Consider the following 13,744-nt stretch of genomic DNA (forward strand, 5'->3'; position numbering starts at 1 on the left):
AAACTTACCTGTGACTATTTCCCTCCCTCCTGCTATTCTCTTTCTCTCTCTCATGGGGAATAGTGTTGGTTCTTCACATCAGGAATAATTCTTTTGATTCAATCTCATGTTCTTGTTTGAGCATTACTTTGTTGAGGAACTAATGATTGCTAGGTGGAATCCAGAGCAATCTCACGAGGAATATATAGTAGTAGATATATGAACCGAGTAAGGATTTTGAAGAAAGTTCTATTACATTTTATTTTCTAGTCAATGAGAAAATTTTCAATGGAGGATCTGAATGTTAGAGTATTTCACTGGTCATTCTGGAAGCATAATTCCTGTTGCGTTATTTTTATTTGAGAAGCAATAAGTATCTGCTTCTTCTATCCGTCTTTCTATTGATTTTAGATATATGTTAACTAATGAGTTATGAGTTATCCACTTTTATTTGTATTATTGAGGGTTCCTCTTTGACATTCACTGTTTTTTTTTGGGTCGGGAAGTCTTCTTATGTTTATTCATCGTGTCCAAAGCTTTCCTCATTTCAATAACTTTTCAACGCGTCAGAATCTCTCCCTGGCTTCCTCATCTTTAAAGATGGTAGGTGTGGCTTGCTCACGGGTCATGTTGAACTTCTTAAAGTGAGCAGGTTGATCTACTCAACTGAGCGTGTTTTGGTTGTGCCATTATCGATATCACGACCAATGAAGATACATAACAGTATGAGTTGAGTTTAGAGGAAGCTTTATACTCGTTTCAGTCTTTGAAGTTCCTTAAAATTAAATGGAAAGAGAAGTGTTTCAAGAACAGTGATAAACTATGGGAATTGATGAGGTAAATGAGGAAACAGTTTTCAATTTTCTACAAGGCCTATTCTCATACCTGAACAAAAATTTGGGTTGTGAGATCAGGAATTCAGTAGAGTGTGGATCATCCTTCTCTGGTTCATTCTGAATATGCTGTGATTGTATCAGAAGGCAATGGTAATAAAGACACACGCTTGCTCGCTTGGCCTGACATGCCGCAGTTCTCCTTTAAGGTGGTGTTGCCAAAGCATTGTTACTTCTTCACATTGAGAAGCATAGTTATGATGCAGTCTCCTCTTCATGTTTAGAGCAGTACACAGTTGAAAAACAAACTGTTACCAGATGAAATCCAGAGCAATGTCGCGAGGAAAGAAGGTAGTTAATAATGCATATGAACGAGAAATGTAGCACCCATTTGGTTGCATATGTATCATATTAATCATGTGTTTGATTGGAATTATCTGTATACTTCAGTTGTACTTTTTGCTTTTTCAGTGGCACCAAATAAGAAAGCATTGCGTGATACTATTTTCAGTACTGAATTCAATACTTTGAGTTACATCCAACAGGTCAGAAACTAGAAATAACCAATACAGGTTAACTAATAAATTTGTCAGATAGAGAGAGAGAGAGATATATGCAGAAGAGGGAGCAGAGCAATAGGAAGCGGGTCAGCATCAGCAATAGGAGCAGAGCAATAGCAATAGGCGGAGTAGGAAGCGGGTCAGCATCAGCACCTCCAGGGAAAAGAGGACGTCCAATAGGAAGTGGTAACCTGAATAATGCATCAGGTGGTTCTGGTTCGGGAGCAGATGCAATAGCTCCAGCTAGTCTGTTACTTGGTCCTTCACTTCAAATTCATAACTCCTTATCTGATCAAAATAACAAAAGAATTGTTCTTGCACTTCAGAGTGGACTGAAAAGTGAGTTGACATGGGCATTGAACACACTCACATTGCTTTCTTTCAAAGAGAAAGAAGAAGTGAGAAGAGATGCTATCCCTCTTGCTAAAATACCTGGTTTGCTGGTTGCAGTTCTTCAAATTGTAGATGATTGGCGTGACATAGCTCTTCCAAACGAGCTTAAAAGAACTCCTAGGGTGAGATTGTTAGGTGCAAACTCTGTTGTTTCTGGGTTCAGAAGTGAATACGAGGCATTAGATAAGGATGAAGCGCATCTTCACCATGGCTTAGGACCATCCGCATCTAGTACCGCGAGCGTAGGACGTAAAAACTCAATAAATCATCATCCCTCTGAATGGTGGTTCGATGAAGATGGCTTGTTTAATCTAGATGAAAAAGGCCGAGCAGAAAAGCAGCAGTGTGCTGTTGCTGCTTCAAATATCATTCGTAACTTCTCTTTTATGCCAGAAAATGAAATTATTATGGCTCGGCATCGGCATTGCTTAGAAACCGTGTTCCAATGCATAAAAGATCATTCCACTGAGGGTGAGGAGCTTGTAACAAATGCTCTTGAGACAATTGTGAATTTAGCACCACTGCTGGACCTCAGGATCTTCAGCTCTTCCAAGCTGTCATATATCAAATTAAACGAGAAACGTGCAGTCCAAGCTATCATGGGGATTCCAGGATCCTCTGTCAAGGCCTGGCACTGTGCAGCTGCTGAATTGCTTGGTCGCTTAATAATAAATCCTGACAATGAACCATTTCTATTGCTTTTGCGCCACAGATATATAAGCGCTTAGTTGATCTCTTGAGTCTACCAGCAATAGATACGCAAGCCGCAGCTATTGGAGCACTTTATAACCTTTCAGAAGTCAGTATGGATTGCAGGCTGAAGCTTGCAAGTGAGCGATGGGCAGTCGACCGGCTTCTGAAAGTGATTAAGGCTCCTCATCCTGTACCTGAAGTCTGCAGGGAAGCAGCAATGATACTGGAGAGCCTGGTCTCAGAGCCACAAACTAGAGCTCTTCTTCTAGCTTTTGAAAATGCCTTTGCAGAGATCCTCTCTCCCGATGGAAAATATTCAGACAACTTTGCCAGGATTTTATATGAATTGACATCTAGACCTAACAACAAAGTGGGTGCGGCTCATGGCATTTGGGGTGTAGGCGTCTGATTTAGATTGTTCTAGAGGGCAACTATCACTCTTGCATGTAAAATATTGAAAAAGGTATTTATAGCAGTTGTACCTTTGTTTCAACATGTTATCCTTTTGTAGCCAATATATTCTGTTTGATCAACATTTGTTTTTCGTTATAAACTCTACTCTATACTACTTGATACATGATGGTTTAAGACTGGCTCTCACTCTACTCTCACTCTTTTGTGTTGTTGTTTAAAAAAAAAAAAACAAATTTGTCAGAGGCACAACCAATAGAATAGGGAAAGGACTGCCATTTGCTACCAGATACGAAATTACACCATATGCTCATTTTCACGTTCATTTCAACACAGAATCTTTCTTATACTCTTGTATTCCATTCATCAATAGACCAGCAAAACCACAATTCTTGTTTGGCACAAAATAAGGAAGAAGCATAGCTTAATACTAATCAATACTCATTAAACATAAACCTTTGAATTACATCCAACAAGTCGGAAAATAGAACAATTGCAAATACAGGTTATCTAGAAAAATGCATTCTCATGTTAATCAGAGATACAAAGAACAAATACACCCAACAGATTAGGGAAAAGAATACCATTAATATCGGTTAAGCTCAATGACTCAAGAAGCAGGCAGCCTGAGAAGATCTTAGTGGCATCCTTAGGGAAAGAGTCATCGCGATAATACTGAGAGAGAATAGGAGAGAGAGTGAGAGTCGCAATAATATTGAGAGAGAATAAGAGAGAGAGACTAGGAGGAGGTTTGGGGTTTTAAAACCCTTCGTGAGTATATATCGTTTTCGATATTTCAGTGTTTAAGTTGAGTCCGTTTACAGACGTCCGCTTAAGAGCGGGGCTGATATACAGCCCCGCATATATATATATATATATACTCCTAGTAAAACTTATACAGTTATACTACACATAAGGCTGCTATTTGAAGCTCCATCCCACTTCCCTCACCTTATATAGTAGGACGATGTGAAGTTGCGCGGCAGGACGAGAAACACAATTGAAGCATCAACTAGGTTGGATCATAACACATTTATCTCCAAATGTTCAAGAGAGCCTAATGGTTAGCTTTCATTATACTTGAAATACAAATATCTGCTGTATTACAATTCAGTCTAGAGAGATAATTAGCAGAATTTGTCAATCACTTATAACATCTTCTATACGGTTAGAATTTCAAGCCTAATGACAGACAGCCAACAGGGAAAAGAAGCTTGTTATACATTTTCAAACCAAAGGCCAATTAGTCAACAGAGCCTATCTTCATATCTTGTCTACACAGTTCCCTTTTGTAGTTTTGCTGCATCAGTTGATTGTGGTATTTTTGTTGCTTCTTCGCCTCGCCCTAAAATGGATGATGGGCACTTATTGCAACATGAGCAGGAAGAACAAGTAACTGACCAAAGTCAATCCCCTCACTACATCTTGGTCCCTTTCGGGGGGAAAACAATGGGGAGATAGCCACTGCAGAGGGCAGACACAGTCAAAAGTTCTCATAATCCTCAAACCATTATCTCACTGGGAAACTCACTGTAGAAACCTGGAAAAAAAGAAAGCTATCGGAATCCCTAACATGAAAACCTATCAGGTCATCTCTAGTTTAAGACAATGCACTACTTTGAATTTCTCTTTTGCTCTGAAAATAATAATATTAATAATAAAAATCAACAAATTGTTTTAAGTGAATCATGTGCGAAGTAGAGGGAAAAATTAAGGAAATATATAACTTAATTAAGCATCTAAACTTGAGATGAGTATACTTCACAAAAAAGGAATAAAATGCCAAAACCAAACCTGTGATGATCCATTTCTTCGGGTATGGCACTGCAATAAATGTTTTGCAACTTCGTCCCAGTCTGCAAATAAAATTGCACTTCTTTATGCCTGTTGAATTTCATTGCAAAATAGAAAGTATAAAGTCCTTACCAGGGATACGCTGATAATCTGGTTCTATTCCATTTCCATTGATGTCCATATGATTTGGCGTTACATACTTCCCAACAGTGACTACCACACCCGATCCATCATTAAGTTCGAATACAGATTGAATTAGACCCTGAAAAGAAAATGGAATGCATGAATTGGACCCTCAACAGCATGGCCCTTTTTTGAATGGGACATTACTAACAACAATTTGTCCAAAAACTTGACTAAAACATGCTGCTTAGATAACAAAATTAAGACAATAACAAAGAGCCTTTTGTTTTTTATGTAGTCTCCTCACAAATTCCCAGCGAACAACCTGACTTGGTTTGAAAAACCAATTGGATACAGTGATACATACAGAATGGTTCATACAGGATGACGAAGATCACTTCCACCGAACAAACATGAAGCAAGCAATGAACTTACTAAAAGAATGATTGAGCATTGCCGTCTATTCATACCTTACCGAAAGTCTTCTCCCCAACAAGAACAGCTCTGCAGTTATCATGAAGTGCAGTAGCTACCTATAAGCAACTTCAAATTAGCATACCAACTCCGAGGAATAAAACTCAACAAAATAGAATGATAATGCTCACTATTTCACTTGAACTAGCAGTCTTGTTGTTGACCAATACCTGCACCAAAGTTGATACTACACAATTAGCCTTGAAAAGAAGTCCCAAAAACTGTAGATGCAAGAAGGGCTGATACATGGCAACAACTTTTTACTCTCTTCTGTTAATTAAACCCCTCAACCAATCGATTATTGCTTAGAAGCAGTACAATGTCGAAGCAAAAGCTTATTCATGGTTCAAGCAATGACATTCCCAAATGTAGCTACAAAGTTTTATCTGGCCATACTCAGAATAGCGATCGACAAAGAGAGATTACAAATGAATTTTGTAACTGAAAACTTAAAGCACATAATGGATGAAAATCAACATATTATTGTTGGTTAGCATACAATTAGGGGAGCTGTAACCAGAGGCGCAGTCTCAGCAACTATAGTATTCTGGTACTTGGGATCCCTTCCAACTGTGTATATCACCTGTAAACGTATATCACCCGAGAATAAGGTACATGATTAAATACTTAATTAACGTAATAAAAGCAAACGGATTGATCAATGTAAAGTACGTGTACTGGCTAACAGATATAATTGATCAATGTAAAGTACGTGTACTCCGATTCTATCGGTCCAAAAAAGCAGTTACGGAATTTTATGGTTCTCCTACTTCTATCCCTTCCTTACAAACCCAATAGAAACTTCCTAGAAAATTTGGAAGATGTCCCTTAGAACTCTAACACTACTTACTCCAAATACCTAACCTTTTAGAAAAAGTTACAAGGGTGTATATCAGAGCAATCATGGTCTCTCAGACACACCAAGAAACCCCAAACCCCAACCCCCAAATACCCCATGCCATACTGACGACTTGAAAGTATGACCCATGACCCTCATCAGAACCCACCACTCTAATAACATAATATCCACAAGAAGTTGGAGAGATCAACAAATATATTATTTGGGGGCACTGACCTTTTCAACATCCCTGGAGCAGGACCACTAAACCACAATGTGGAACTAATACACATAAGATGTGTCATAAATGAGTCCAATATATGAAAACAGGAAATCACTCATGGAAGTGAATAAAGAATACTTGAACAAGATGCATACCGTATCCCCCTTATCCAGAAAAAGCTTAGCAACTTCAATTCCAGCCTGAGATGAGTAAAAATGGTTGTATCAGAACGCAAAAAGAGGAGAGGGGGGGGGGGGAGAGACCGTACTTATTTTTTTATTATTCGGTGGATGATCAGATGTTACGAAACAAAACAAACTTGGAACAAGTATTATACGGGAACAAGAAAAAAAATGTGATAAGAGAAGATTATCTACTATATCATTTATGACTTATTGGTGACCTCAGAAAAAGTTGCACTTAACATTTAGTAAAATACTTAAATTCACTTTCCAGTCAATCATTTGCTATAACATACACCATGGGGATGGATGGAATCATGGAAGTGATATATGTTTGTGGATAAACCTTCTTAAAAGAATGTATATGTTTATCAAAATCTATTTCATGGAAATAATAGAGTTAACAGGTTCAACTTGATTAAGAAAAAGAAAAGAATATGCAGTTATAACAAACCTGCACTAGTCCACCAAGATTATCTCTTAGATCCAGGACGAAGTAGGAGGCACCAGAGTCTTGAAGTCGCTTCATTGCTGAAGGATTTAGTATTATTCTCAATGTAGTTAGATGTTACGGAAAACAATTAGTGCAAGAAAAGTAGTCCCAATGTATCCCTATCAATTCAGCACTTGAAACGTAACATATTGAGGAAGCATGATGGGCCAAATTTCTACGATCAGACAAGACTTCTCACAAATGCTATGTCTACAAGATGAAGCGAATTGAACAGTACATCCCTATAAGATGTATATTAGGCTGTCTTCGCTCAAAGGCTTACAAGGAAGACATGTTAAATTGACAACTTCTCCATAAGCTCAAACTTATGTAAATGGTCAATTCTATTAATATATTAGAGCAAGCTTGGGGACACTCATATAATGTCAACACTCTCCCTTAGCGGGACATGCTGGAATTACACAAGTAGAAGGACGGGACATCTTCACCCGGCAGGAGTTGAACCCGAGACCACTCAGAAACCAGAGGCTCCAATACCATGTTAAATTGTCAATTTCTTCATAAGCTCGAACTTATGTGAAAGGTCAATTCTATTAATATATTAGAATAGGCTCGAGAACACTCATATATGTCAACAAGACACATATGCCTTGTTTGCACTTTTGACCACGGTTTATGCCTTAGCACGATCTGGTTATTCTATTTCTCATCTTTATAGTTTTAGAATTTATACTACAATACGCAATTGTAATATTATACATCAGATGTTCTATGGCCCTAATTATTCCTCCCCTCTTCTTCACTTTTAGCCTTTATCAAGTCATCTAATTAATAATAGAAGGTGAGCACATACCAATGACCAAATCCTTTCTAGCCAAAGCATTAAACTCTTTCAATCGTATATACCCAACAGAAGCAGTTCCATTCTCTATTTCTTCCGAACGATAGAATACTGGTGATCTAGCAACAAGTTGCCTCTCAACTCTAATAGATTGGACAGGACCACAGTTGCCATGCTTAACCTACAAGCACCAATATTTATTGAGCAACTTAAACCAAAATTAAAATGGAAGTTCTTCATGTGACATGATTTAGAGATACAACCTCAATAGTCACAAACGTTTCTGTTGGACCTTGTAGCAAAGATAATACTTCAAAAGCGGACTTCCCTCTGATATTGACTCCATTAACAGATAAAACTTCATCCCCCTACCAAGAAATAAGAAATCCAAGCAAGAGGCCAATTGAAAAATTGAAACGTAGACCATATGATTGGTTTAGTGAGTAGATAACTTCTTACGCAAAACAAACTTATAGCAATATAAACTATAGAAGTCCAGAGACTCAAGATCACAAACATAGAGACAGATACATGTAAGCTACTTAGCGAGACATTAAGCAATAGGGCATTGCATAACAAATAAAAAAGAAAAAAAAAAAAACAAGTTTTTCTTGCTTTGCAATACCTGTCTAACACCAGCAATATGAGCAGGGCCATCCAATATGAGGCCGAGAACCTTTAACTTGATCCCTCCATTGTCATCAGGAACTTCCCTAAGGTTTATTCCAATTCCAGACAAATCATACCGAGCCATCTTCGAGAACTTTTATCAACAATGAAAGTAACACACGACGTGGAATAAGAAAACTGCAAGTAGAAGCTACACATTGATGCAAGTCATCAATTGAAAGGTTCAGAATGACATTGTTAGTGGCATTCTTACAGCTAAAAAATATGTAAATAAAAACATAGTTCAGAGGAAAAGGTAGCCTGACCAAAACTAATTTCACGTATGAAAAAGACTAAAAGAGTGTACCAACGGATTAATGAACAAAAGACATAAGTCTTGTAACTAAGAAAAACTGAAGGGATGTGTCTCCGTAATCATACTCCTCAAATTAGATCTAAGAAAAAGATGGAAGGCCAGCAACTTAATGGATTTCACTAGGGTGGTTGTGATTAAGGGTTATCTCTTTCAAGGAAGAACTTGAAGAAGAAATGGTTTTGATTTGGATGCATGCTCTCAAATGCATTAAGGAAGTCTATAAAGAGAGTACTTTGAGTTATATGTTTGTTTATGTATATTATAGCAGCTCCCCTTAAACTGCAAACCTTTTCTCCCAGATAAAAGAGCACCAGTTATCAAATTGTAATATATGAGAGACGAGTGGGTTGCCTGGGACCCTGGTCCCTAGTAAATTAGGCCCATGTGCAACCACTCAGCCGGTTTTCTTGACGATAGCGACTGTGTTGAATTGCAAACACATGGAATAACTTAAAAGACACCCACGGAGCCGTGAGATTAAAGGTTGATGGGAAATCATACTGTTCTTCTATATTAGATAGATATCACAGTGTTCCTATCGTGGAAACATCCATTGTCGCTTTTCAGTACATTTAATTTCAATGAACATCACTTCAGAGGAGGGGGGTGTTGAGGGCAAATAATGCAAACAACGGACTTGGTTTTGAATAAATCTTAAACCATACAGCAGTTAATTATGAGAAATGTAGACAATTATGTGAACAGTGATGAATCAAACCTCAGAAGGCGGAAGGAAGCGTGTATAAGGATCACCCAGACTAGATAACATCCGACGAATTATACCATGAGCTTTAGATCTAGTCGAAATTGTGCTACCAATAATATCGTTCTTCCTTTGCTGAAATTTAATGAGCATGCTTATTAGGAACACAAACAACAAATTAAGAGCACAGATAACATGGAAACAAACCAAAAAACAAGGAAAATGCCCACATACAGAACAACACAGTTGAAATTACTAAGCTGCTAGCAAACAAATAATGCTATTTCTAGACCAAGTCTTGTAATCCATGTTTATTTAAATCGTAATTTCATATTACAACAGGATTCAGGAATTTGGCCTACTTCCCAAATTAATTCAGCTATCCTCGAACATTCCACATACTGACATACAGCATTGCTGACAATCCATTCTGGAACACAACCAAATAGGAGCTTGGAATATCAGTTTCCCACCCTCAATCCCAAAGATTATTTTTCGTATTATGTGTATCATAAGGGGAAAAGATGGTGCAGCTGCACATAATTCCCATATCACGATTTACATTTACATTTCCACATTTGCCATTTGCCATTTACATCTATAGTCCGAAATTTTCGGTTCGTCTCCATTATTCCAACAACCTTTATTTTAATCAATTAATTCTACAATTTCAAGAGAAAATATTCAATCTTTTTCAATTGCAAATACCCAACAAGTTACCAAAAATACTAAAACATCCAAAATCAAACATCAAATATCAAATATAAGCAAAAAAACAAGAAAAGGGTAAAAAAAATTTCATACCATCCAATCATCAAGAGACCAACGATGTTTACTAGTAGAATCAAGAAAAGTCTCCTTAACAATCTCCCAAGCTTCCTCTACAATCCCTTCATTAGTAACTAACTCTGGGGCCGTTTCAACTACTTCTTTTTCTTCTTCTGTACAATATTCTGAACTAGAACTTTGAAGTGATGGTGTTAATGGTTGAGGTATAACTGAAGCAAAAGAAGTAGATGGTGATGAAAAGAGTAGAGTGAAGGAAAGTGTGTTAGTGAATGCATGAAGTAGTAGTTTTTTTGGCCATGCAAAGGTAGTGGTGAAGTTAACAACTGGTTTTGAAGCAGTGTCTGTTGTAAGTAGTTGTTTTGGTGGTGGTGGTGTAAGTGATGAAGTGCAGTAAACGAGTGTCATCTTGTTTTTTGCTTGGTGTGCATTTGGTTTTTTGAGATGAGTCTTCAAACGTCTAATTTTCTACCTGGTATATATTTGGGGTGGAACTTGGGGGCGGGTTAGCCCAAGCCCGATGGATTAAAACTCTACTTTTGTTGGTACTGGGCTAACATGTTATATCCGTGGTCTGGGCTTGGTTTTGTAAAATCAAAACTCGATTTGGTTTTGGGTTAGGTTCGGATTAGAATATCAAAAAACCAAAAACCCCGAGCCCGTGTGCATATGTACGTATATTTTTCAATCATTCTATCTTTGTAAAAAATAAGGCTGAAAATCTCTATTTTAGAGAGAATAATATAATCAACAAGGTTAGTTTCTCTTTCAAACAATCAAATCTCTTTAATTTCATTAGAAGATTTTAATTTTAGTGTTTTTTATTTTATAATTCCAAAAAAAACCAGAGAAGTTTGACCAACCCGACCTAACCCAACCCAACTTGAATTGGTCGGACTAAGGCTTGGGCTGAAAATTTAAGGACCGACTAGAGCTTGGTCCCAGGCACGAGTTATACCTCAACCCGACCCAATCCGCCCGAGTTCCACCCTTATATATATACTAGATTTTGGACCCGGACATACGCCCGGGATCTATTAAATATTTTGTGGGCTGAAAATGCTTTACAAAATGTCTCACACACATTTTCGAATCAGAATATATTTTTATTGAAAATAAACCGAAATACATTAATGACCAACGATTATGGTACATAAGTACTTGGAAATTAATTAAGAGATCAAATTGAGATAGCCTCATCACTTTGTGGTTTAGGATATTAATTCGTGATTTTCAAATAGAATTATCTTAAACTCGATCTATCTTGTATAATAGTTTTATTATATTTATGGTGATTTAGCGGCAAATTTTTGAATCATAATATATTTTTATTAAAAATAAACCGAAATACGTTAATGAGCAGCGATTATGATGCATAAGTACTTGGAAACTAAGGGATCAAATTGAGATAGCCTATTCACTTTATGGTTTAGGATATTAATCCATAATTTTCAAATAGAATTATATTAAACTCGATCTAGCTTGTATAATAGTTTTCTTAGATTTATGGTGATTTAGCGGCAAATTTTTGAATCAGAATATATTTTTATTGAAAATAAACCAAATAATTAATGAACAGCATTATGGTGCATAAGTACTTGGAAACTAAGGGATCAAATTGAGATAGTCTATTCACTTTGTGGTTTATAATATTAATCTGTAATTTTCAAATAAAATTATTTTAAACTCGATCTAGCTTGTATAATAGTTTTATTATATTTATGGTGATTTAGCGGTAAATCATCACTGTTCGGCTTACGTACTAATGTGTACAAATCACTAAAACAGATTGATTATTTCCATATACTCAAATAATACACTACTCCCACTTGAAAATATTTATCATATGAACGTGTCCTACGAACGGGTGCCGTTATATTAAATTATTCTAAAAAATATTAGCAACTATGCATAGTTATGAGATATGAAAATTATATTAATTACTCATTTAAATTTCTTGCACAACTCTCTATAAAAAGGAAGCACCAAATCTTGATAAAACTAATCGATTTTTTTTTTTTTTATTTTTTTTATTTATTTTTTATTTTTTATTGTTAGGTTTAATAATTAAAGTTTTGTGAGAATGCCCAATCTTGTTGATAATATTGAAGATACTTGAATAGCAAGGTATTCCCAATCACAATAAAAATAATTATAATAAACACTGCTTAAAATGCAAAACTATATTTGTCGAGACATTTATTCCCCCTACATAAAATACAAATATGTTTTAGGGTTATTAATTCAATGCATTTGCACCAAGTTTATGATTTTCCATTAATTATTCTTTGAGGTTAGTTTAATATAGTATGTTGCATCCCGTTTCTAATTTCTCATTAATTATTTTTTGAAGTTAGTACAATGCGAATGCATCAAGTTTTCGATTTCCCGTTAATTATTATTTGAGGTTAGTACAGTGCAATTACATCCACTTTATGATTTCCCATTAGTTATTCATTAAAGTTAATTTAGTACGTACAGTTGCATCCAATTTTTGATGTTTCGTTAATTAGTCTTTGAGATTAGTTCATTGCATTTGCATCCAGATTCCAATCTCTCGTTAATTACTCTTTGAGGTTAGTTCAATATATTTGCATCCAGTTTCTAATTTCCTGTTAATTGTTTTTCTAGGTTAGTTTGATAGTTTACAATTTCTATACAGTTTGCATACATATAAGAGTCTGTTTTTATAAACTAACTTTTATTTTGGGTTCATAATTACTTGTAATTATTCATATGAGAAGGCTAAAAAAGTGGATATTTATGCCTTGAGGTCAGTGTGATGCAGTTACATCCGACTTCCGATTTCTAGTTAACCATTTTTTTATGTTATTTCAATGCATTTGCATCCAATTTTTTATTTCCCGTTAGTTAATCTCTGATTTTAGTTTAATGCAGTTGCATATAATTTTAGATTTTATGTTAATTGTTCTTTGAGGTTAGTTCAATGCATTTGCATCAAGTTTCTGATTTCCGGTTAATTATTTTTTTAAGGTTAGTTCAATGCAGTTACATCAAATTTATAATTTCCCGTTAATTATTTATTTAGGTTAGTTCAGTGCAGTTTCATCAATTTTTTTAATGTTTCATTAATTATTCTTTGAGATTAGTTCATTGCATTTGGATCCAGTTTCCGATTTCCCGTTAATAACTCTTTAAGGTTAGTTTAATACATCTGCATCTAGTTTATGATTATTTATGCTTTGAGGTTAGTTCGATATAATTATATCCAGTTTTTTATTTTCCGTTAACTATTCTTTGAGGTTATTTCAATGCATTTGCATTTAGTTTTCGATTTCCCACCAATTATTTTATGAGGTTAGTTCAATGCAGTTTTGCATTCGGTTTTGATTTTATGTTAATTATTTTTTGAGTAAAGTTCAATGCATTCGCATTCAGTTTCCAGTTTCTCATTAATTATTATTTGAGGTTTGTTTGATGTATTTGCATACCGTTTCCGATTTTCCGATAA

The 13,744-nt window shown here is 35.8% G+C and overlaps 1 protein-coding gene and 1 pseudogene across 10 annotated transcripts; one reads left to right on the forward strand and one right to left on the reverse strand.

Moving 5' to 3' along the window:
• On the forward strand, window positions 1-3,431 carry LOC147478493 (armadillo repeat-containing protein LFR pseudogene; annotated as a pseudogene). Its single transcript, XR_015207651.1, has one exon. The product of XR_015207651.1 is annotated as an armadillo repeat-containing protein LFR pseudogene (transcript).
• Window positions 3,432-3,869: 438 nt separating this feature from the next.
• On the reverse strand, window positions 3,870-10,769 carry LOC147478494 (carboxyl-terminal-processing peptidase 1, chloroplastic-like). Of its 9 annotated transcripts, none has more exons than XR_015207648.1 (13): window positions 10,291-10,769; window positions 9,502-9,621; window positions 8,424-8,561; window positions 8,062-8,166; window positions 7,811-7,979; window positions 6,958-7,034; window positions 6,477-6,521; window positions 5,760-5,843; window positions 5,392-5,430; window positions 5,262-5,319; window positions 4,796-4,925; window positions 4,664-4,725; window positions 3,870-4,409 (listed from the first exon to the last, which is right to left on the reverse strand). XR_015207648.1 is itself a non-coding variant. In XM_086582513.1 (13 exons), exons 1-13 carry the CDS (start codon window positions 10,678-10,680, stop codon window positions 4,380-4,382), a joined length of 1,452 nt encoding a protein of 483 aa, XP_086438639.1. In that variant the 5' UTR covers window positions 10,681-10,753; the 3' UTR covers window positions 3,870-4,379. The 9 variants fall into 9 exon arrangements, 6 of the variants coding, with proteins under 6 accessions (XP_086438639.1, XP_086438643.1, XP_086438645.1 ...); XM_086582513.1 differs by having other exon boundaries at window positions 5,257-5,319; window positions 10,291-10,753; XM_086582517.1 differs by having other exon boundaries at window positions 5,257-5,319; window positions 8,424-8,618; window positions 10,291-10,722.
• Between the last annotated feature and the right edge of the window lie 2,975 nt (window positions 10,770-13,744).

This window comes from Coptis chinensis, chromosome 9 (genome assembly GCF_015680905.1).
Source record: "Coptis chinensis isolate HL-2020 chromosome 9, ASM1568090v1, whole genome shotgun sequence".
In the NCBI taxonomy this organism is placed as follows: domain Eukaryota; kingdom Viridiplantae; phylum Streptophyta; class Magnoliopsida; order Ranunculales; family Ranunculaceae; genus Coptis; species Coptis chinensis.